Source organism: Scyliorhinus canicula, chromosome 9 (assembly GCF_902713615.1).
Source record: "Scyliorhinus canicula chromosome 9, sScyCan1.1, whole genome shotgun sequence".
NCBI lineage: Eukaryota > Metazoa > Chordata > Chondrichthyes > Carcharhiniformes > Scyliorhinidae > Scyliorhinus > Scyliorhinus canicula.
The window spans coordinates 167,625,418-167,650,937 of record NC_052154.1 but is presented as its reverse complement, the minus strand read 5'-3'; the positions used below and the strand labels follow the sequence as shown (position 1 = coordinate 167,650,937).

General features: G+C 48.8%; 1 protein-coding gene across 2 annotated transcripts in view; it reads left to right on the top strand.

Annotated features, from left to right (window-relative positions):
- Nucleotides 1-25,520, top strand: part of dennd2b (DENN domain containing 2B) — a 412,949-nt gene that overhangs the window by 321,242 nt on the left and 66,187 nt on the right. For both annotated transcript variants that reach the window (XM_038808142.1, XM_038808141.1), the window contains exons 12-14: nt 2,517-2,594; nt 20,290-20,430; nt 22,709-22,857. In XM_038808142.1, coding sequence (XP_038664070.1) covers nt 2,517-2,594; nt 20,290-20,430; nt 22,709-22,857 — 368 coding nt within the window. The remainder of the gene's footprint in view (nt 1-2,516; nt 2,595-20,289; nt 20,431-22,708; nt 22,858-25,520) is intronic.

Genomic DNA, 25,520 nt, shown 5'->3' with positions numbered 1-25,520 from the left:
GTACGATAGCATTAGGGATATTGGAGGGTATTTTTATTACTGTAGGGTGAGGGATATTGGAGGATATCTAATACTGTAGGGTGAGGGATATTGGAGGATATCTAATACTGTAGGGTGAGGGATATTGGAGGATATCTAATACTGTAGGGTGAGGGATATTGGAGGGTATCTATTATACTGTAGGGTGAGGGATATTGGAGGGTATCTATTATACTGTAGGGTGAGGGCTATTGGAGGGTATCTATTATACTGTAGGGTGAGGGATATTTGAGGGTATCTATTATACTGTAGGATGAGGAATATTGGAGGTTATCTATTATACTGGAGTGAGGGATTTTGGAGGGTATCTATTATACTGTAGGGTGAGGGATATTGGAGGGTTTCTATTATACTGTAGGATGAGGGATATTGGAGATTATCTATTATACTGTAGGGTGAGGGATATTGGAGGGTATCTATTATACTGTAGGGTGAGGGATATTGGAGGGTATCTATTATACTGTAGGGTGAGGGATATTGGAGGGTATCTATTATACTGTAGGGTGAGGGATATTTGAGGGTATCTATTATACTGGAGTGAGGGATTTTGGAGGGTATGTATTATACCGGAGGGTGAGGGATATTGGAGGGTATCTATTATACTGTAGGATGAGGGATATTGGAGGGTATCTATTATACCGGAGTGAGGGATTTTGGAGGGTATCTATTATACTGTAGGGTGAGGGATATTGGAGGCTATCTATTGTACTGTAGGGTGAGGGATATTGGAGGGTATCTATTATACTGTAGGGTGAGGGATATTGGAGGGTATCTATTATACTGTAGGGTGAGGGATATTGGAGGGTATCTATTATACTGTAGGATGAGGGATATTGGAGAGTATCTATTATACTGTAGGATGAGGGATATTGGAGGGTATCTATTATACTGTAGGGTGAGCGATATTGGAGGGTATCTATTATACTGTAGGATGAGGGATATTGGAGGGTATCTATTATACTGTAGGATGAGGGATATTGGAGGGTATCTATTATACTGTAGGCTGAGGGATATTGGAGGTTTTTTATTATACTGGAGTGAGGGATTTTGGAGGGTATCTATTACACTGTAGCATTAGCAGAGTTCTAAGGCAAGTGTCTTCATTACAATCGAGCAGTTATCTTTAATGATGAAGGATGAATTGTAGTGGACAGAAACTGTCTACTGCCATCAAGCAAGGATCTTAATCTTCCTATCACTGGATGGTCAGAGACCAGACCTACCCAAGAAGATATGTTAGGACACCCTTGGAAAATCTCAACATAAGGGCTGTCTGGGAATGGTCTGGCAGGTTTGAACTTCTGATGGGCAATTCCCATGTTCCCCGAGAGCCTCCAAAACGTCTCCAACTCTGAGTTAAAGTTGGAGATTTTGGACAGTTCCGACTATCTTATTTGGATAGTGCCCCGGGAAATGTTAGTCAAGAAAAAACCTAGTCTATCTGTTGAGTAACAAAAAACTGATCCCACAGTTGCTCACACTGACCCCCCCCCCCCCCCCCCGATTCCCCCAACTGCCCCCTGCACCTCCCACTCTCTGCGACCTGACCTGAGTAACCTAACCCCTACAATACAATTCAACACCTTCCCTGACCTGATTCCCCCCCCCCCCCCCCCCCCCGACTCGCCTCCAACCCGACCTGAATGGCCCCTACCAATGGTCCTGGCTACCCCAACCTAACAACCCCTCCCAACCTGACCATCCGCCCAACCCACTCTCCCCGTTACTTACCTGCAACTGTGTCACGCTCCAACCTGCTAGTCTACCACCTCACCCACCTGCTAGCCTACCCACTACCCCCTTACCCACTCTCTTTACTACCTCGCCCACTCTATGCCTTTATCCACCCTACCCTCTTATTCACTTACCTTACCCACACTACTCCCTTTCACACTTACCTTATGCACCATATCCCCTCACCCAATTACCTTATGCACCATACCCCCTTAACCAATTACCTTATGCACCATACCCCTTACCCAATTACCCTTACCCACCCTACTCACTTAACCACTTACCTTCTCTCTGTAGCGTTTCAAAGAAACTTTGGGAAATTTAATCTCTTTGCTGACAGAATATGGAAGCTAGTTCTGTAAAATGTGTACGTGGTATCTGTGCGGATTATTTCCGGTGCTCCCTCCGAGATTTCCTGCATTTAGTCAGTTCTGCAGGACCCTCCATCGGAAGTCTGCCCCAAAGTATTGCAGCAAGTTAAGTATTTATATCTTTATTCAGGGTCAAAAATAGGGGTTCCAACCATCGAATCCCTATAGTGCAGAAGGAGGTCATTTGGCCCATTGAGACTGCAACGACCTCTGAAACAACACCCTACATAGGCCCACATCTCCACCCGATCCCCATAACCCCACCTAACCTGCACACTTTTGGGCTCAAACCTCAATGGAAGATTCATACAAAAGTATTTTTGTTACTGGAGGGGGAGTGTCTTTAATTTTTCTTTTTTCTTTTAATTTCAGCCGAGTGGGAAAGGCCCTCGCTTACCAGAAGTTTATTGTGTCATCAGTCGCCTGGGCTGCTTCACCCTCTTTTCAAAGGTACAGTATTACAGCTTGGATGGCAAATGTTTACTCACTTTCCGCACAAGTCGATAAGAAGTATCATTAAGAGTTGAGATTTCTGCTAACCAAGAACTGGGAGATAGTTTCCCAGCAGAGATTTGTAAAAAGTCATAGGCATGTATAATGTGAAACACTTAGTCACTGTGCCTTAATATTTTTCGCTGAGTGCCACATAATAAATCCCACAGTAATCAACACTTCCAACATGATCACATTGCATTGATTTCCGGAAAGTATAATTATTTTTGCCCGGAACTAAAATAATAACTTGGACAACTGGCTGTGTCAGGAAAGTGCGATGTCACTATGTTAAAAGTGGGGCAATTCACCATCAGATAGACTGGCGACAAGGGCAGGAAACCCAGAGATAATCGCGTTTCCCAATTTCCCCGACCCTCGCCAGTGATGTTGTGTACAAGAACTTTGTTTTAATGGATTTCAGTAAAATTAAATGCCATTAGTCAGCACCCCCACCACATGAATCCCTCTCACTGAATATTCAAACCTCGCCCACATGACATCATGCTGACAACTGGTTTTGAAAGACGGGATTAGGTTGAGAGGATCCATCCGGGAGCACAAGGGTAAGTATAGTCCCCGAGGGGAGAGGGACATGCCGAGGCATTGCCCCTTAGCACTGCCCTGGCACAAGTTGGCACTGTCAGGTTGGCACAATGCCAACCTGTGCCAGGAGGCGGTACCGGGGTAAGTGCCAGGGCAGGCCCTTGGGGGAGCCTCCTGGAGTTGGGGAATTGCAGTTTTGTGGGGTGGGGGCGGGAGAGGGAGCAGGGGGGGGGGAGGGGGGGGGGCACTTGAACTGCTGCAGTCCCTGAGGTGCATCCACAGTGCTGTTAGGGAGGGAATTCCAGGATTTTGACCCAGCGATATTGAAGGAATGCCGATATATTTCCAAGCTAGCATGATGGCGGACTTGGAGGGCAACTTCAAGGTGGTGGTGTTCCCAGGTATCTTGCTCATATCCTTCAAGGTGGTAGAGGTTACGGATTTGGAAGGCACTGCCTAAGGAACCTTGGTGTGTTCCTGCAATGTATATCCTAGATGCCACCCCATCTCAAAAAAAACCCCATCCAATCTAGACTTGTTACCTTAACAAATAAAAGGCATGCCCATCCCCTAGGTAACCAGCGGCCGCTCTCTCCTCCACTTTGCTCCCGATAACTAGCATAACTGCTAGCAGGGTGATCAATAACACAATGTAGATACCACCCACAGCCCCCTACCCAAGCCCAACTTTAATATCAAACATTTCAGGAAGGAAAAATGTATACACGCAATCCCACCACCCCCCTCAAACATTTCCACTGATACAATAAAAAAAACAAAAAAACCACGGGCGCGATTCTCCGCTCCCCACGTCTGGTGGGAGAATCGCGGGAGGGCCGGGCGACTGATTTCACGCCCCCCAGGCGCCCCCCGCGATTCTCCCACCCCCCGCTCGGATGAATCGCCGCTCGCCATTTGTCATGGCGACCGGCGATTCTCCAGCCCAGATGGGCCGAGCGGCCTGCCGTTTGCGACCGGTTTACGACGGCGGCAACCACACCTGGTCGCTGCCATCGTGAACACGGGCGTCTAAAAGCGACGCACTCTTTCCCCTCCGCCGCCCCGCAAGATCAAGCCACCACGTCTTGCGGGGCAGCGGAGGGGAAGACGGCCACCACGCATGCCCGGGTTTGAGCCATCAGCCGTCGTGACGTCAGCCGCGCATGCGTGGGTTGGAGCCGGTCAACCTGCGCATGTGCGGCTGACGTCATGTAGGCGCCGCCGTCGCAAGCGTCAAGGCCCGGCGGCCGAGAATAACGGAGCGCCGCTCCTAGCGTCCCGGGTGGGGGTGAATACGGTGAGAGGAGTGGCCTCCGAGGCTGTCGTGAAACTCGGCCGAGTTCACAATGGCCTTCCCGATTTCTCCCGGGAGAGGAGAATTCCGCCCCACATATCCAGAAAAAAGGCAAAGAAATAGCAAAACACATCAAAAACCAACATTCAGGTGTAACCAGCAATTTCATTCAATTCCCCCCCCCAGTCCATGCTTCTTTACAAAGTCGTTTGCCTCCCATGGCGTATTGAAATAATAGTCCCGATTTCTGAATGTGACCCGAAGGAGAGCGGGTACACCATTCCATAACGCACTTTGCTCTTGCAAAGAGCCACCTTGGCCTTGTTAAACCTGCATGCCTTTTTGCTAGTCTTGCCCCAATGTCCTGATCAGTTCTGGCAGGATGGCCCTCCCAACTACATTCTCGAGTTTCCTTCACCGCCTCAGGGTCCTCTCCTTATCCTATACCTGTGAGGTCAAACTATAATTGCCTATGGCGGCTCCCGAGACCTGGTCTTCTGTCTCAGCGACCGGTGGGCCCGGTCCACTTTGGTAGGGTTCACAAAGACCCTCCTCCCCAGCTTCCCAAATATCTATGCCACATAATCCATGGCACTCATACATTCTATGCCCTCAGGCAGCCCGACAATCCTCAAATTCTGCCATCTGGAGCGATTCTCCAGGTCATCAGCTTTGTCCTTCAATATCTTCTGCCTCTCCGCCAACGTCGTCACATCTGCCTCCAAAGAGGCAATCCAATCACTATACGCCGTGACTGTCTGCTCCACCTTCCGAATTGTTGAGCCCTGTACCTCCAGCCATTCTTCCACCCTGTCCCAAGTTACACAAATGGATGCCACTGCCACTTCAATCGCCCTTGCCAGGTCATCAGAGACTGCTCGAGAGCCACCTTATGTCTGATTGTTCAGCTCATAGCTGCCACCAGAAGTCGAAAATGACTGTTACTTTTGTCCTGGATTATAAAGACTTCCCACCCATGGTTAAACGGATTACCTTATCGATGTTGGGTTTAGTTTTACACCCTTTTCATTGACCAAAGGAGTAATACTTGCAATTTTACAGTCTTCTGGTACTATCCCTATATCTAAGGAGGATTGGAAAATTTGGGGCCAGTGCCTCTAAAATATGGACCCTTGCATTCTCAAAACCCTCGGATGCATCCATCCAGTCCGGACTTATCAACTTCACCCTTTCAGCCTTTCTAATGCGCCTCGTTATCATTTGTTAGCCCATCCAATATTTCAACTACCTCTTCTTTCACTCTGACTTCAGTAGCATTTTCTTTCTTGAGAAAAAAACAATGGAAAGTGACCAACACAACATCCAAAGTACTCATTTAGTACCACAGCTATCCTCAATCTTTCTTGAATCATCCCCATCTCTCCTTTTACTACCGCTTTACTATTTATATGCCTACATTCACTTTTTGATTCCCTTTTATGTTAGCTGACCATCTCTTCTCACACTCTCTTTTTGACTCTCTTATTTCCTTTTGCCCCCTCCTCTGAACTTTGTATCCAGCCTAGTTCTCACTTCTGTTATCAAACTGCCGGATGCTCTGTTGTCTGCCTCGATTTATCCTCCATTTCGTTCATCATCCATGGAGTTCTGACTTTGGCTTCCCTACTGTTCCCTTTCATGAGAATGTACCTCGACTATATTTGAACCACCTCATGCAGCCTATTGTTCAGTTAAAGTTTTGCCAGCCAATCTGCGATTCCAATTTACAGAGCCAGGGCCGTGATTCTCCCCTACCCGGAGGGGCGGGGGTCCCGGCGTGTCGGAGTGGCATGAACCACTCCGGCGTCGGGCCACCCCAAAGGTGCGAAAGTCTCCGCACCTTTAGGGGCCAAGCCCTCACATTGAGGGGCTAGGCCCGTGCCGGAGTGGTTCCCACTCCGCCGGCTGGCGTGAACGGCCACGTCAGCCAGGGCCAAAAGGACTTCGCGGGCCGGCGTAAGTCCGCGCATGCGCCGGAGCATCAGCGGCTGCTGACGTCATACCGGCGCATGCGCAGGGGAGGGGGTCTCTTCCGCCTCCGCCATGGTGAAGTCGGAAGAAAAAGAGTGCCCCCACAGCACAGGCCCGCCGGCCGATCGGTAGGCCCTGATCGTGGGCCAGGCCACCGTGGGGACACCCCCCGGGGTCAGATCGCCACGCGCCTCCCCCAGGACCCCGGAGACCGCCCACGCCGCCAATCCCGCCTGTCAGGTAGATTAATCCACATCGGCGGGAGAGGCCTGTCAGCGGCGGGACTTCAGCCCATCGCGGGCCGGAGAATCGCCGCGGGGGGCCCACCGACCGGCGCGGCGCGATTCCCGCCCCCTCCGAATCCCGAGGGGGGGGGGGGAGGGGGGGGTGGAGAATTGGGACACGGCCCCGGGGAGAATCCCATCCCTGATCTGTTCTCATACCACTGAAATTGCCTCTCCTCTAACAAAGTACTTTCACCCCTTTGCCATCGCTAGCCCCAACTTTATAATGCTTTGATCTCTTCTTAACTAATGCAGATTTGATCACATAGATATGAATTAATCAGTTGAAATAAGTTAATGTCATGAGAAGTGGAATACTGACTGGTGGAATCCTACAGAAAATACAAATCTTCACAACAAACATAACCACACTACACGTAAGCCTGGACACTGAGTCAAGGCCAAGGGTGTACCTAGCAAGGTTCCAATCATGGTAGCAGAGCCTCATTATTTCTGTCTTCTACTGTTTAACATATAGAAAGCAAGTGAATGTGCTCTATGGATAACAGAAATCTTTATTGATCAGTGCAGCATGTTCCGCAACTCTTTAGAAGCAAAGCAACAGAACTCAGCACTCGTGTTCCCATCATAACCAGCCATTGATTTCACTGTAACAGGGCTATGATTCCACTCACCTAATTGATTAACAGAGCCAATGGGTTGCTGTGATGGACTGAGTCAAATCTGTTTTTATTACATTAGATTCTGGAATTTTTTAAAACCGGTATTTTGCAGATCAAATTCCACAATGCCATCTGTTTATAATCAGGGTTTCTGGTTTATGGTGACTGAATAAGTCAAATTCCATTTTTATTACCGGATTCCAGGATTTTTTTTTAACCAGAGCTTTGAGGATTGCGTTTCATGACTCTGCCCATTTTTCAGTGAAAGGAGAAAATCACTAGCATTGTTGATAAGTGAATTTGTGTGTGTGCGTGCGCACGTGTGTGTGTCCACTCTCCAAATCCCATCTATTGGTGACTGCTAGGTTCTAATGATCATCTGTTATTTTGGCAACACCGTCAGCATCAAGTGGTACTTCTGGTATCATTATGACAATGTGAACCTTATCTACTACTGTTAAAGAGTAAGATAGAGGATAATTGAGAGAGCATAAGGGGAAAGAGTGAATGGAGCACAAGGGAGAGAGACCGAGAGAAAGGAAGTAGAAATTTGCAAAATTAACATATTTCACACAGATGGGATAATAATAGAATAATAACACTTCATTAGAAAAAGGTGTTATGCAAGAGGACTGGTGAGTAGCTAATATAATTCCTACATTCCAGTCATAGCTGTAAATCAGCAGGTGGAAGGGAGAGAGGAACTTGGTGAAGTTACAACTCCTAGGGAATTAGTACTGAGCAAGTTGATAGAGCTGTGGGCTGACAAGTCTCCAGGTCGTGATGGACTTCCTCCTAGCGTCTTAAAAGAAGTGGTTAATGCCGTAGTAGATGCATTGGTGTTAATTTTCCAAAATTAATTAGATTGTGGAAAGATTGCATTAGACTAGAAAGTAACAAATATAACCCCTCTACTTGAGAAGGGAGGGAGGCAGAAAACAGGAAAATATAGGCCTTTTACCAATTATTTTGTTTCCAATTCAGGGGCAATTGAACATGGCCATTCCACCTACCCTGCACATCTTTTAGGGTTGTGGGCGTGCAACTCATGCAGAAATGGGAAGAATGTGTAAACACCACATGGAAATGGCCCAGGGCTGGGATCGAACCCGGGTCCTCTGTGCCGTGAGGCACCAGTGACGCTATGAGACAGCAGTGAGGAAACTATAGGCCTATCTTGGGGAAGGTGTTAGAATCGATCAATAAAGACTTCATAACTGGACATTTAGAAAATCAGGAAAAGTCAGCATGGTTTTGTGAAAGGGAAATCGCTTTTAACCAATTCATTCGAGCTGACGGAAGGAGTAACCTTCCTGTTGGATAAAGGGAAGCTTGTAGATGTACTGTACTTAGATTTCCAGAAATCATTTGATATGGTGCCACATCAAGGTTATTGTTGAAAAGACAACATCATAGTGCAGAAGGTAACATATTGGTATGGATTGAAGATTAGCAGGTTGGCAAAAACAGAGAGTATGCATAAATGGGTATTTGTCTGCTTGGCAGGATATGCCGAGTGTAGTCCTGCAGGGGTCTGTGCTGTGGCCTCCATTTTTTTTTTTTTAAATACTTTTTATTGAAAGAGTTTTTCCATACAGACATTTACCCCTACTAATTTTTAAATTATTTACAACACAATCCCTCTAGGCAAATGTCCCTCCCTCGCCCGCCCTCTCGCGCGCACCAGTCCTCCCCCCCCCCCCCCCCCCCCAGGCAACCTTAACAAACAAGGCAGCCTACAGTTTCAGACATGAGCAGCGAGCAGACTTGCCCGCATTACAGTCGTGCATGTCCCCCCACGACCCTTGCTGCCCCCCCCCTCCCCCCCCCCCCCCCGGGTTGCTGCTGCCACGACCCCGAACGTCTATCTCTGATCTAAAAAGTCAAGGAAAGGTTGCCACCCGCCTGGCGAATCCCTGTACCGACCCTCTCAGGGCAAATTTGATCCTTTCTAGCTGAATATAGCTAGCCATATCGTTAATCCAAGTTTCAACGCTTGGAGGCCTCGCGTCCTTCCATTGAATTAATATCCTTCGTCGAGCCACTAGGGACGCAAAGGCCAGTATTCCGGCCTCCCTAGCCTCCTGTACCCCCGGTTCTACCCCGACCCCAAAGATCGCAAGCCCCCATCCTGGTTTGACCCTGGACCCCACCACCTTCGACACCGTCCTTGCCACCCCCTTCCAGAACCCTTCCAGCACCGGACATGCCCAGAACATATGCACATGGTTCGCTGGGCTTCCCAGACATCTGACACACCTGTCCTCACACCCAAAGAACCGGCTCATCCTTGTCCCCGTCATGTGAGCTCTATGCAGCACCTTAAATTGAATGAGGCTCAGTCTCGCACACGAGGAGGAAGAGTTGACCTTCTCCAGTGCATCCGCCCACGTCCCGTCTTCTATCTGCTCTCCCAGCTCCCCTTCCCACTTGGCTTTCAGCTCCTCCCCTGATGCTGCTTCCGCCTCCTGCATTATCTTGTAGATGTCTGATATCTTCCCCCCTCCGACCCAGACCCCCGAGAGCACCCTATCACTCGCCCCCTTACTGGGGAGCAGGGGAAACCCCTCCACCTGCCGCCTAGCAAATGCCTTCACTTGTAAATATCTGAACATGTTTCCCGGGGGGAGCTCAAACTTCTCCTCCAGCCCTCCCAGGCTCGCAAACCTCCCCTCTATAAACAGGTCCTTCAGCTGCCGTATGCCCACCCTGTACCAGCTCTGAAATCCCCCGTCGATGTTCCCCGGGATGAATCTATGGTTCCCTCTTATTGGCGCCGCCAACAGACCTCCCATTTCCCCCCTATGTCGCCTCCACTGCCCCCATATCTTGAGGGTGGCCGCCACCACCGGGCTCGTGGTGTACCTCGTGGGGGGGAGCGGCCATGGTGCCGTTACTAGGGCCCCCAGGCTTGTGTTGCCACAGGACGCCCTCTCCATTCGTTTCCAAGCTGCCCCCTCCCCTTCCATCATCCACTTGCGCACCATTGACACATTTGCCGCCCAGTAGTACCCCGAGAGATTGGGCAGTGCCAGCCCTCCACTGTCCCTACTCCGCTCCAAAAAGACCCTCCTCACCCTTGGGGTGCCATGCGCCCACACGTAGCTCATGATGCTACTCGTCACCTTTTTGAAGAAGGCCCTAGGGAGGAAGATGGGCAAGCACTGAAATAAAAACAAGAACCTTGGGAGGACCGTCATTTGATTGACTGCACCCTCCCCGCCAGCGACAACGGTACCATGTCCCACCTCTTAAATTCCTCCTCCATCTGTTCCACCAGCCTGGAAAAGTTCAACTTGTGAGGGTCCCCCAGTTCCTTGCCACCTGCACCCCTAAGTACCTAAAGCTCTTCCTGCTCGCTTGAAGGGGAGTCTCCCAATACCCTCTCCCTGGTCCCCCGGGTGTATCACAAAACCTCGCTTTTGCCCAAATTTAGTTTGTACCCGAAAAAGTCCCCAAACTCTGCTAATAGTTCCATTATCTCCGGCATTCCCCCTTCTGGGTCTGCCACGTACAGCAGTAGATCATCCGCATACAGCGATACTCGATGTTCCTCCCCTACCCTAGTCAGTCCTCTCCACCCCCCTGAACCCCTCAGTGCCATCGCCAACGGTTCAATCGCCAGTGCGAAAAGTAGGGGGGATAGGGGACATCCCTGCCTGGTCCCTCGGTGGAGCCCGAAATACTCCGACCTCCTCCCGTTTGTCACTACACTCGCCGTCGGGGCCGAGTAGAGCAACTTCACCCACTTAATAAACCCTTCCCCAAACCCAAACCGTTCCAACGTCTCCCACAGGTACTCCCACTCCACCCTATCGAATGCCTTCTCCGCGTCCAGCGCTACCACTATCTCAGCCTCCCCCTCCACTGCCGGCATCATAATTACATTCAGCAATCTCCGCACGTTCGTGTTGAGCTGCCGCCCCTTCACGAACCCCGTCTGGTCCTCATGGATTACCCCTGGCACACAATCCTCTATTCTAGCTGCCAGGATCTTTGCCAGCAACTTGGCATCCACGTTCAGAAGCGAGATAGGCCTGTAGGACCCGCACTGCACGGGGTCTTTATCCCGCTTCAATATCAGGGAGATCAGAGCCTGCGACATTGTCGGGGGCAGAACCCCCCCCTCTCGCGCCTCATTAAAGGCTCGTACCAGTACCGGTCCCACCAAGTCCACATTTTTCTTATAGAATTCCACCGGGAACCCATCTGGCCCCGGCGCCTTCCCCGCTTGCATCTGACCTATTCCCTTGACTAGCTCCTCTAGCCCTATTGGCGCCCCCAGCCCTTCTACCAGCCCCTCCTGGACCCTTGGGAACCTCAATTTGTTTAGGAAGTCCTCCATTCCCCCTCTCCTCGTCGGCGGCTCAGACCGATACAACTCCTTGTAAAAATCCCTGAAGACCCCGTTCACTTCTTGCCCCTTCTGCACTACCTTCCCACCCCTCTCCTTCACTCCCCCAATCTCCCTAGCCGCATCTCGTTTGCGAAGCTGGTGCGCCAGCATCCTGCTCGCCTTTTCCCCATACTCATAGACCGCGCCCTGTGCCCTTCTCCACTGCGTCTCTGCCTTCCTGGTGGTCAGCAGGTCGAACTTGACCTGCAGGCTGCGCCGTTCTCCCAGCAGCCCCTCCTCTGGTGCCTCCGCATATCTCCTATCCACTTCCAATAGCTCCCCCACCAGCCTCTCCCTCTCCTGCCTCTCCTTTCTTTCTCTGTGCGCCCTTATGGAGATCAGCTCTCCCCTGATCACTGCCTTCAGGGCCTCCCAGACCATCCCCACCTGCACCTCACCCGTGTCATTCAAGTCCAGATAGCTCTCAATGCTCTTCCGGACCCTTTTACACACCTCGTCGTCCGCTAACAGCCCCACATCCAGCCGCCACAGCGGGCGCTGGTCCCGCGCCTCCCCCATTTCCACATCCACCCAATGCGGTGCATGATCAGAGATTGCAATGGCCGAGTACTCAGCTTCCCGTACCCTCGGGATCAGCCCCCTGCTCAACACGAAGAAATCGATTCTGGAGTACACTCTATGGACGCGGGAGAAAAAGGAATACTCCCTCGCCCTCGGCCTACCAAACCTCCATGGGTCTACTCCTCCCATCTGCTCCATGTACCCCCTCAGCACTTCTGCCGCTGCCGGCCTCCTATTGGTCCTTGAGCTCGATCTGTCTAGCCCGGGGTCCAGCACTGTGTTAAAGTCCCCCCCCATGATCAAGCCCCCTGCCTCCAGTCCCGGAATGAGGCCCAATAGGCGCCTCATAAAACCCGCGTCATCCCAGTTCGGGGCATATACGTTGACCATCACCACTTTCTCCCCCTGCAGCTTACCCTTCACCATCACATACCTACCCTCCTTATCCGCCACCACCTCCTCCGCCACGAATGACACCCTCTTTCCCACCAGAATCGCCACCCCCCCGGTTCTTTGCGTCCAATCCAGAGTGGAACACCTGTCCCACCCACCCCCTTCTCAGGCGAACCTGGTCCACTACCTTCAAATGGGTCTCCTGTAACATTGCTACATCAGCCTTCAGTCCCTTCAGGTGTGAGAATACCCTTGATCTCTTGACCGGCCCATTCAACCCCCTCACGTTCCAAGTGATCAGCCGGGTCGCGGGACGACCCGCCCCCTTCCCCTGCCGATTAGCCATGTCCTGTTCCCTGCTCGCCCCGGGTCGACCCTCCCCTTCTGACCCGCTCCCCATGGCGATGTCCCCCTCCCCCCACCTCTCCAGTCCTCCACTTCCCGTTTCTGGTCTTTTCAGCAGCAACCCGGTGTCCCTCCCTAACCCCCCTCCCCCCCCCCCCAGGCTAGGACCCCTCCTAGCCGCGATGTACCCTCCATCGTACTCCCGTAAGTCAGCTGGTTCACGCTGACCCGGCTGCTCCTGCCACACTCCGACTCCCCCCGGCTCGGGGGGGGGCCTCCCCCCCCTTGCCATTCCTCCCTGGCCCCGCTCCAGCGCGGGAAAGGTCGCCATTGCTAGCCACGCCCCGCACTCCTCCCCTCCCCCCTCCTCTGCCCCACGCGCGGGAAAACAGAGGAAAGCCCGCGCTTTCGCCCTGCCACACCCCACCCCGCCATCTTCAGCTCCACCCGCGTCCCCGTCCATGCCTGTAAAAGAACCCCCCCTAGGGGCCCATATCCCCGATCTGCTCTCCCCCCCGTCCCACCTCCCCAACTTAACATTATAAATAACAGATAAATAACAAATAACGATGTACTTAACAGTCGCCCTCTACCAAACAGCATAAATAACCATAAATAACCATGAATAACCACAATAACAATAACTAAGGGAAGTTGGCAAAGGGGGAAAAAACATCAGAAGAAAAACCACAGCAAGAGTTCAAAATCCAAACAGAGAATTCAGCTGAAAGTACCCGAGCGGCTACGGCCGCCAAGTATCCCCTGGGTCTAATTCGAGTCCAGTTTCTCTTCCTGTACAAAGACCCACGCCTCCTCTGGGGACTCAAAATAGTGGTGTTGGTTCCTGTAGGTGACCCACAAGCGCGCTGGCTGCAGCATTCCGAACCTGATCCGTTTTGCATGTAGCACCGCCTTCGTCCGGTTGTACCGGGCCCGCCGCTTTGCCACCTCCGCACTCCAGTCCTGGTAGACCCTCACCGTCGAATTCTCCCACTTGCTGCTCCTTTCCCTCTTGGCCCACTCCAGCACTCTCACGGTCGCTGAGTCGCTGGAACCGCACCAGCACCGCCCTCGGGGGGCTCATTTGCTCTTGGCCTCCTAGCCATGACCCTGTAGGCCTCTTCCAGCTCCAGGGGCGAGGGGACGGCCCCTGCCCCCATCAGGGAGCTCAGCATTTCTGCTACATATCCCGGGAGGTCTGACCCCTCCAGGCCTTCTGCCAGGCCCAGGATCCTCAGGTTCTTCCGCCTCATTCGGGTATCCAGCTCCTCAAAACGGCTCTGCCATTTCAGGTGGAGTGCCTCGTGCACCTCTACCTTTCCCACGAGGACCGTGGCCTCCTCCTCCCTCACAGTCATCTCCTGTTGCAGCTCCCGAATCGACGCCTCTTGGGTCGCCTGGGCTCCCATCAGCCTGGTGGTCGTCGCATTCATTGACTCCAAGAGCTCCATTTTCAGCTCCGTAAAGAAGCGCAGGAGAGCGGCCTGCTGCTCCTCCGCCCATTTCCTCCATTCCTCGGGTGCGCCACCGGCCGCCATTTTGGTCTTCTTCCCCCGCTTTTTTTTGGGAGCTGCTGTTGCTTTCTTTACCACCCCACTCCGGGTACCGACCATAAAGTTGGTCTGGTTCTCTTCAGGGAGCCTTCCCCCACCGGGATTTGTCCTTACAGCGCCGTTGGGGCCCTCCAATCGGCCCGAAAACACCTTTGTAGCAGGAGCAGCCAAACGTGCGACTTAGCTGGTCATAGCCGCAACCCGGCCTCCATTTTTTATAATTTACATCAATGACTTAGATAAGGAGAGCGAATGAATGGTAGCCAAAATTGCAGATGATACAAAGATAGGTTGGAAAGTGTGAAAGCATAATTCTGCGGATATCGGAAATCAGAAATAAAAAGAGAAAGTTCTGGGTGAGCTCAGCAGATCTGGCAATTTCTGTGGAGAGAGAAACAGAACTGAAGAGGGATAGGAATGTAATGAATTATATAATTGGAGCGGCGAGTGGAAGAGGAATAGATGGTCAATCTTTCCTTGGCTCCAACCTATCCCTGACCTTCTACTTTGCCCCACCTGCCCCACCCCCTCTTCAACTATATTTTAAAAAATAAATTTAGAGGGCCCAATAAATTTTTCCAATTAAGGGGCAATTTAACGTGGCCAGTCCACCTATCCAGCACACCTTTGGGTTGTGGAGGCGAAACCCAGGGTGGCATGGTAGCACAGTGGTTAGCAGTGCCAGGGACCCGGGTTCGATTCCCGGCATGTGTCATTGTCTGTGCGGAGTTTGCACGTTCTCCCCATGTCTGCGTAGGTTCGCTCCAGGTGCTCCGGTTTCCTCCCACAGTCCAAAGATGTGCAGGTTAGGTGGATTGACCATGATAAATTACCTTTAGTGTCCAAAACAAGGGTAGGTGGGGTTACAGGATTACGGCGATAGGGCCGAGGTGTGGGCTTAAGTAGAGTGCTCTTTCCAAGGGCTGGTGCAGACTCGATGGGCCGTATGGCTTCCTTCTGCATTGTAAATTCTATGATTCTATGAACGTGGGGAGAATGTGCAAACTCCACACGGACAGTGACCCAGGACCATGATCGAGCCTGGGACCTCGGCGCTGTGAGGCAGCAGTGCTAACCACTGTGCCACCGTGCGGCCCCTCCAACTATATAATTTATTACATTTCTATCCCTGTTCAGTTCTGAAGAAATGATATGGAATGAAACATAATCTCTATTTCTCTCTACGCAGATGCTGCCAGACCTGCTGAGTCTATCCAGCATTTTCTGTCTTTACTATAGGTGTATCCGTGCATACGGATATAAATAGGTGAGCGAGGGAGCAAAGAAAAGGCAGATGGAATATAATGTGGAAAAATGGGAAACTTTTTTTTGGAAATTATTTTTATTAAAATGTTATACAGATATTACCAGAGACATAAACAAACACTTTTTTCAAAATACCACCCCCTCCCCAAACCAATAAAATGTTCGCCCAAAAGGCAAATAATTCTTCTCCCCCCCCCCCCCCCCCCCCCCCCCCCCCCCGCCCCCAACAGCTAACAGTGACCAACTCTCTAAGTACAATGTAAACGGCCGCCATCTTCGGTAGAACATCGACTCCCTCACGGTGCATTTGACCTTCTCGAGGTACAAAATGTTCATCAGTCCTCCTAGCCAGGCTGAAGCACTCAGTGAAGTCGCCATCCTCCAGCCCAACAGGATCCACCTGCATACCATCAATGAAGCGAAAGCCAGGACATCCACCACTGCCCCGTTGTCAGTTCTGGAACATCAGAGACTCCAACCATTGCCGCCACTGGGCAGGGTTCCAACCCCACATTCAGGATCGCCAACCTGGTGTCAAAAAAGAGGCTCCAGAATCCCACCAGCTTGGGCCATGATCAGAACGTTTATGTGTGTGGTGCGCAGGCCCCCTCAAGCAGCGCTCGTACCTGTCCTCCACCCGTTCGGAAAAACAGCTCATACTTGCTTTAGTGAGGTGCACTCAAAATACTACCTTCAACTGAATGAGGCTCAATCTTGCACAAGACAATGTTGCCTTCACCCTTCACACTTCCTCTTCCAGTATCGGCCCCAACTCCTCCACCCGTTTTGCTTTCACTCTCTCCACCGAACACAACTCCTCCCCTATTATACCGGAAGTACTGCCCTCCACCGATCCTGAGCAGGATAGAATCCGCTCCAACAAGGTAGATGGCTGTACCACCTGGAAAGCCAGAAAGAACTTCTTAACCCAGCTCTGCACCTGGAGGTACCTGAACCCGTCCACATCCACAAGCCCATACTTCTCCTTTAACCCTGCCAAGCTGGGAAACCGCCCCTCCAAAAATATACCCCCCAGCCTCTCCAACAATCTCTCCCTCCATGCACCAAATATGGTATTCAACTTTGCTGGCTCGAATCGGTGATTGGCACAAATGGGAGCCAGACGTGAGGCCGCCCCCAATTTGAAGTCTTGGTGAGTTGCCTTTGGATTTTTAGCAAGGACACGACCACTGGATTTGTTGACTACTTTGCCGATGCCACTGTGGTTCTGTTACTAATGCCCCCGGACTTTTCCCCCTAACTGATTCCGACTCCATCTGGACCCAAAGTGCCCCTGGAACCCTGCACCACCCCAGCACCTTCTCCGCATTGGCTGCCCAATAATAGTACAACAAACTTAGGTAATTTGGACATTCTGAATTCTCACTCTGTGTACCCGAACAGGCGACGGAATGTGGCGACTAGGGGCTTTTCACAGTAACTTCATTGCAGTGTTAATGTAAGCCTACTTGTGACAATGAAGATTATATTATTAATAATAATATTAAGGCCCCCTGCTTGTCTCTCCCTGTGAAGCACCCCTGTCCGAATCCTCGGGTCCTTGCCCACCAAATAAACCCAGTAATGAGTTGGTCCACCTCTTGAAAAAATGACTTGGGCAGAAACACCGGGAGGCATTGCAATCTCGGCAAGATATTCATTTTAACCGACTGGACTCAGCCCGTCAGCAATAACGGGAGATTTTCCTACCTCTGCAGGTCCACATTGACCTCCCCACCAAGCTCATGTAGTTCAGCTTCTGAAGCCATTGCCAATCTAGGGGCTTTTCACAGTAACTTAATTCAAGCCTACTTGTGACAATAAGCGATTATTATTATTGTTATTATTATCATTATAATCCCCTGCCACCTGTACCCCCAGGTACCGAAAGCTAGTCCCTTCCCAGAGAAAAGGCAATCCTTTCAACCCAGTTCCCCGCCCTTGTGCCCCTATCACAAAGTATTCTCTCTTCCCTATGTTCAGCTTGTAACCCAAGAATGCCTCAAAGCGCCACAGAACCCCCATAATACTCCCGACTGAGGCCTTCGGGTCCCTAATGTTATAATAACAAGTCATTCCTAAAGTGTTGCCTGAGCTGGATGCAATACTCTACCTCAAGCCTAATTGGTGATTTTAAAAAGCATGGAATGAGCTCTTGTTAATAGAGGAATTGAGTATGAAGCAAAGAATCTCAGGTTTTTCTTTTTCACCAACATTCTCAACTTCTCCAGCCACCTTCAGAGATTTGTGTACGTACATTCCCAGCTCTCTCTCTTCCTACACTCCCTTTATTTTTATTTTTTACTCTTATTTTTAAATAAATTTAGAGTACCCAATTAATTTTTTCCAATTAAGGGGCAATTTAGAATGGCTAATCCACCTACCCCCTACCCTGCACATCTTTGGGTTGTGGGGTGTGGAACCCACGCAAACATGGGGAGAATGTGCAAACTCCACACTGACAGCGACCCAGAGCCGGGATCGAACCTGAGACCTCGGTGCCATGAGGCAGCAGTGCTAACCACTGCACCACAGTGCTGCTCTCTACCCTCCCTTTATGATCGTAACATTTAGTCCATATTGCCTTAACTCATTTATCCTGCCAAAAAGTTTACATTTCCCATTTCTGCTTGTGCCCTCTTGAAATCTATTACTAAATTCCACAGCGTTTACCAAGTTTTGTAATATTTGAAAACTTTAAAATTATTCCCTGTCTGGATCATTATTATACACCTGTATCAAGAAGGGGAGTGGTTCAAATATTGACTCCCTAGGAATGCCATTGTATACTTCACCTGCAAAAAAACCATTGGCTTCTTAGCCAATTTTCTATCTGTTCTGCCACTGTCTCTTTAAATCCACAGGTTTTAACTTTGCTAATAAGTCTATAATGTAGTATTTTATCAAACACCTCAGGAACCTGGGATGTATCCTATCTGGACTGGACGCTTTTTGTACTTTGAGAACTGTCAATCATTTCAGTACCTCCACTTTGCCTATTTTTATCTTGCCCTTCTCCTTTACAGCTGCATTGCAGTATCCTCTTCACTAGTGAAGACAAATGCAAAGTGCTCATGTAGTACCTCAGCCGTGCCCTCTGCCTCCACAAGGTCTCTTTTTTTGGTTCCTAATCAGCCTTTCTGGTACCTTGTCCATTTCTGCAACTATTTTAAACCTGATAACATTCTGATCGCTGTTTCCCAAATGCCCTACTCCAATTTATTACCCAGAATTACATCCACCACTGGCCCCTGACATTGGGCAAGAAAGACACTTGTCCACATTTCAGCAATATCTCTCCCTCTTTGCCCTTTACACTTTTACGCAGCCATTCCATTTAAAGTGATAAAAGCAAAATGCTGCAGATGCTGGAAATCTGAAATCAAAACAGACACTTCAGGATAAACTCAGCAGGTCTGGGAGCATCAGTGAACAGGAACAGAGTTAATGTTTCAGATCTAAATGATCCTTCTACAGTACAAGTTCTGTATCAAATGGAATTTCAGCTGGAATGTTTCGCTCTGTACAAATGAAGCTCGTTAGTTTGGATGGTTTGTCCAATTCAATTTAAAAGGAACGTCTAGGGAAACTGTCCATAAAGGAGATAACCATGCTTTACTTTATTTCTGTACTATTTTAGTGACTGTCCTATTTAATGTACAAAATCCTTTTTATTTCTCATGACCTGCTCCACATGACCAATTCAAGAATAAAATATTCCCACATCATAAGTGAGGCATAGTTTGGCTGGGACTGTTTCTAGGCTTGACTTGACCTCTTGCTGCACTGTGACCGCTGCCTGTCTTATGTTAAAACCAGTTGTCAACCAGTTCCTGAGATACTTATGATCATATTTCCATACAATATACTTGTTATGTATCAGTTGAAATCATTCCTGCCAATATTTCCGGGTGACAAACAGATCAAGCTCGCATTTGTGTTCTGCTGTCCCCTGCCATTTCCATGGTCAACATTTTTATGGGCGGCACAGTGGTTAGCACTGTTGCTTCACAGCGCCAGGGTCCCGGGTTTGATTCCCACTTGGGTCACTGTCTGTGCGGAGTCTGCGCGTTCTGCGTGGGTTTTCTCCGGGTGCTCCAGTTGCCTCCCATAAGTCCCGAAAGACGTGCTGGTTAGTTGAATTGGACATTCTGAATTCTCTGTGTCCCCGAACAGATGCTGGAGTGTGGCGACTAGGGGTTTTTCACAGTAACTTCATTGCAGTGTTAATGTAAGCCTACTTGTGACACTAATAAAGATTATTATTATTATTATTATTAAATGTGAAAATTGTCCATGGATTTGACAGCTCACTACCACAGCTTGTTTGCTCAAGATATTTCTCAAGTTCTCACTAATTCAATTCAACATGTTTTGAAATACCGAAAGCAAGCTTGTTAAAAGTAGGTATCGGGAAATTCTTGATTTTGTTTTAAACATCTGATGTTGTGCTCGACCAGATTCTGGATGAAGTGGAGAGGAGACGTGGAATTTCTGCTGCCCTGGTCTATCCATTCATGAGGAGTCTGATGGAGTCACCCTTCCCTGCACCAGGAAGAACCATTCGGGTCAAGACCTTTCTACCAGGAGCTGGAAATGAGGTGAGTTCCCCTCTGTTAAAGTAGTTAAAGAGTTAAAGGAGCTATTGACATATGCTCCAACAGGCAAGATTTCAATTTAATTAACGTTTGAGCAGCCAAAATCGGCCTCCTAATTGAGCCAATACCTGTGTTCAACACCAGGTTTATTGAATGTATTACATTGAGTTGTATCTATAAGACACGCTGAGAGTCAGACAAAACGTTGGCCCAGATCTTCACATCCCTGGAAGATGTGCTGGGGACACCTTGTAAGGTCTCCCCGGGAATTGCCCAAGAAGTTTCAACTTGCACTGGGCAATCCCCTGCACCTGGAACCATCCAAAAAGGATGACAAATGAAGTTAAAGTCAGAGACTTGAAAGGGTTCCGATTCACCAGAATAATTACTCAGGAAATGTTAGACAGGAAAAAACCTTGTTTAACTCCTGGGCAACCATACAACTGACCCCCCCACTGCCAAACCCTCCAACTCCCCACTGACCCCTGACTCTCTGACCCTCCCTCCCCTCCAACTCTTCTCCCCCCACAAACTCTCCGACATCCCCTGACCCTCCATCACCACACGTTCCTCCAACACCCTCCGCCCAACATTCCAATTCCCCTCTACCCAACCCCACCACCCTGCCACTCTATCCTGCTGGCACCCTACCCACCAACCCTGTCACCTACCACCCTGCCTATCTGGCACCCTACCCAGCTGGCATCGACTATCCTGCCACCCTACCCACCCCAACCCATTTCATATACGCTCATTCATTATCACAGTGAAAAGCTATTTAAATATCCCAAAATGTCTCACTGTGTTTGTGAATGAAGACTTACCAAAATACAACAGCTAGTGTCGAGAAAAAAAAGGGTGTGTGGCCTCGCTATGCCCCCCCCCCCCCCCCCCCCCCCACCCCTCTCCCACCTTCCCGATGATGCTGCTCTACGAAGAAGGACTCCCAGAATAGGAATGCTTCCCATTTTTGAAGAGAGCCTGTGTTCGGGGGTTTGGCCCTGAAATGCAGAAACTTCGCACTCTGTGAAAGGAAATAGAAGAGGACTGGTAATCCAACAGTGATTGACACTCTTCGGAAGACTGGGCTCATGTACAAGATGCTCACTAAAGAAGAAAATATTCCACTGATATTCTATTGGCTAGAGAGCTGATAGTAATGCACGTCATAGCAGCGTTACATAGGAAAACTGAGACCTGGCAGCGGACCGCAAGATGGTAATTCAATCAAGCTGTCTACTGGTCACAAACCATTAAGCCAAAGCTGAAACAGTTTAATGACAATAGCACCGTGAATCTAAGTTACTGCATTAAACTCATTGCCACACATGTGCTATTCCTTATCATCTCATTACATTTAAAAGCTACAAAATAATTTTTTTAAAGTATGCATTGTGTCTGCTTTGATGATAATTTAGAAACTGAAAATGTATGCATTGTGTCTGCTTTGATGATAATTTAGAAACTGAAAATGTACTGTGTCACATTATTTGCCTTCAGTTCTGCTGTAACAATATAGCATTGGGACAAATATACACACAGTTCTGGTAAAACCAATCAATGGCTGTCATTTCAAATAAGAAAACAAGGAAAGATCAAAGGAGATTCCATGGGCGGGATTCTCCATTGGCTGACGCCGAAATCTGGAAACGCGATTGGGTGTAGAATAGATTCCGACGCCAAAATGGCAGCGGGCGCCAATTTGACACCAAATCGCAATTCTCTGTCCCCTCGGCAGTGATGTCAATTCGGTCCAGAACGCACTACGGTAAACACCCTTTGCATATCATTAGCGGGCCTGACCCGATATTCTCCGATAAGACATAAATAAGACATGAAACAGTGTTTTCTAAAGTGTGCTGAGGGTAGCAGGACGTAGGATATCACTATTCAATTGCTTCTCTTTGAACACAGTTGAAACCGCATCTTGATTTCTGAATGCAGATAGGCCTAAACAGCCTGGAGAGTATTATTGCCGATATTAATGCGCACATGCTTGAATGGTTTTTCATTGTAATTATAACACCTGTAATAAAATGGTGAATAGAGGAAAGTCATACAATCTTTATTAAGCATGTATCCACTTGTTTAACATCTGTAGTTTTGATACTTCTGTGTTGTTTAGGTTTAGTGTATTTTACAATATTTCAGAGCATTTATCAGCTGACTCTAACATTCTATCCCAAAAAGCATCATAAACAGTCTCGCCTCTGCCCCTTTTACTCTCCCTGGACCTGTAGTAGCTGATTCAGCCGCCTGACAGCTGAACTTGTCATTTCAGATTATTGAGCTTCGACGCCCAATGGACTCGCGATTGGAGCATGTAGATTTTGACTGTCTCTTTCGTTGCCTCAGCATCCGGCAAGTTATGAGGGTCTTTGCATCTCTGTTGCTGGAGCGACGGGTGATATTCATCGCAGATAAACTGAGGTAAAGGGCTATTTTTTTTTAAACCTTACAAGCTGCCGGATATTTTTGTTCAATTAGTGGGAAAAATCTAATTTGTCATTGTTTTGTATCTCATTTCAATTGAGACACCAAGAGGGAATGTACAAGGGTGATTAATTGACTTTTGAATGCAATATGGCATTATTCCATTGATAAATTTGATTTTCAATGTTTATTTTGTGGTGGTTTTTACTGCATTGTGGCCAAACCAATGCTGGGAGGGTCAGTGCCAGAGGGGAGGTTTGGAGTGTGGGACTGTTGGTGAATGAGGAACTGACGTGTGGTTACAAGAATTACCCTCAAATGAGTTCTTCACAGGCAGGCCTACGGAAAGGCAAACGCAAAAAGTCTTTCTTGCCCACCTCCTCCCTTCCTCTTTCTTTCTTCTGCTCCTGACCCTCAGCTGCTTCCTGGTAGCAAGGCTGTGCATTCATGATGGCAAAGTTGGGGTGCAGCATGCAGGAAAACACCACCAATCTTGACATATGTTTTGCTGAGTACTGCAAGACTCCTCCAGAGATGTCCAGGCGGTGGACACATTTCTTCAGCACTTCAATGGTCTGCTCTATGACATTGGGTGGAGCAGCATGGCTTTTTTATACGCATGGTGCGTACATGTTGTCTGTGGGTTGCGCACTGCAGTTATCAGTCATGTTGTCAGTAGATAGGCCTTGTCACCTAGTAACCATCTTTTGGTTTGCCGTGTTTGCTCAAATGCAGCTGGTATGGTGGACAGCTGAAGAATGAAGACATTATGACTGCTGTCAGCATACCGAGCGTTGCCCTACACTATTTGCTGTCTATGGTCACACACTAGCTGGACATTGAGGGAATGGGATCCCTTTCAGCTTTGGTGGAGGGAAGAGTCTATGTGTGGTCCCCACAAAGCAATGTGTATACATTCAGGGACACCAGTGTACCATTGAAGGCCTGTGATCCAGCGAAAGGGGAACAAAATAACTCAACTTAAGACACATGGGCACAACATTGAGTATGTTTTTTGAGCGCCACGAGTAGTCTTACAATTCCAAGGTGGCGCCCGCTGCACACACTCTTGTGGAGTGAGTTATGCTGAACATCATATTGGTTTAGGAGTTTACATGTACACCGTGAACATGCAGAACTTGAAAGTATGCAGAACGGGCAAACCACTGCATCAATTAGCATGCAATACTGTTGCATTTTGGAGCTCAGTGCACCAGCCAATGCCCTCCCTTTAGCGCACACAGCTGAACATGCTTTCAGCCACAGGAAGGAACCCCAACAGAACTATGTGAAGGGATAATCAATTACTTACAGGATAGTTGCTTTTTTCTGGCTGCTGCTATGATTCTGCAAGTATTTTTTGCTTTCTATGATTGTTTCCAGTTGCAGAAGGCTACAGGCGGTGATGTAACAGGTGGTGAAGGAGCTGATGCTGTCCTCAAGCAGTCCTCATAAACCAGTTGCTTATACACACAGATGCAGCATTATGGCAATCACTTTGGAGAAGGCGCTAAGGTCAACCCGAGCAGGAAAAGCTACTGGAAAAAGGCAGGAGGAGGTGGAGAAAAACCTCGTAACAGGAGGTCATACAGGGAGCAATTCTCCTGTTTCTCCCTGGCAAGAGAGAAGACATGTAGTTAGGTTTCATTGGATAGAATGGCCCTGTAACCTTCCATACACAACAGTGGGTGACAAACTGCGGGATGTTGCAGATACCTCCAGCTTCGGCCTGGAAGGAACTGGAGGCTTAAAGGTTCATTGCCATGACCACCATCACAGCCATTGGTAATGAGGTACTGGGCCTGCTCTGAGTTTGCAGCCAACGGCAGATTTCAGCATGAACATCCTTATTGAGCACCAGATGTGTTACACATTTTTACTCACTGATGTTTAGGTAGGAGAATTGTTTCCTGTATAACTTTCGGAGAGTCTCCTCTCTCTCTCTCTCTCTCTCTCTCTCATCCCCCCCCCCCCCCCTTTTTCTCACTCATTATCTTAAACTGAGATATTTTGTTCCCCTTTCACCGATGGATTATTCATTGAGTAAGTGGGCAAATAACCTAATCTGGGATTTATACCAAAGCCAATCAATGATTGATTGTTAGGCAAAGGGCCAAGGGCATCACAAGCTGTCCAACCATCTAATTTAGCATCTACTTATGGGAGAGCCTGTCACAAAATGCTGGGAAACTCCATTAACAACCCAGGAAAATTATTTCAATGGGTCATGGCCTTATTGTAGAAACTATGCGCCCTGTGTTTAGAACTCACTTCCTTCCTCCTTGCTTTTATCATGTGCAAGAAATGGAATGATTGGTCAAGCGATGTTTTCTTGGCAATAACTTTGTCTACTCAAAGCTTGTTTACCAGCAAAGTATTAAAATAAAACGGTAATTTTTTTGCGACTGAGAAAAGGTGTTATGGACTGGAAATTTTGTGATATTTGGTCCCGTTTTGTGGTCTTGATGCGTGTAGAATGTTGGGAAAACCCAACATGGTGTTTTGCATTTTAGTTTACTGCTCACATCAACAGAAGGAGAAAAGCTGTTTAAACGTGATAGGAAAGGAATGTGAGTCATTGCACAGACACAACCAATATTGCTGTCATTCCAAACAGCAAATGGAAATTGTTTATGAGGGGGAAGAGTGGTATCACACAG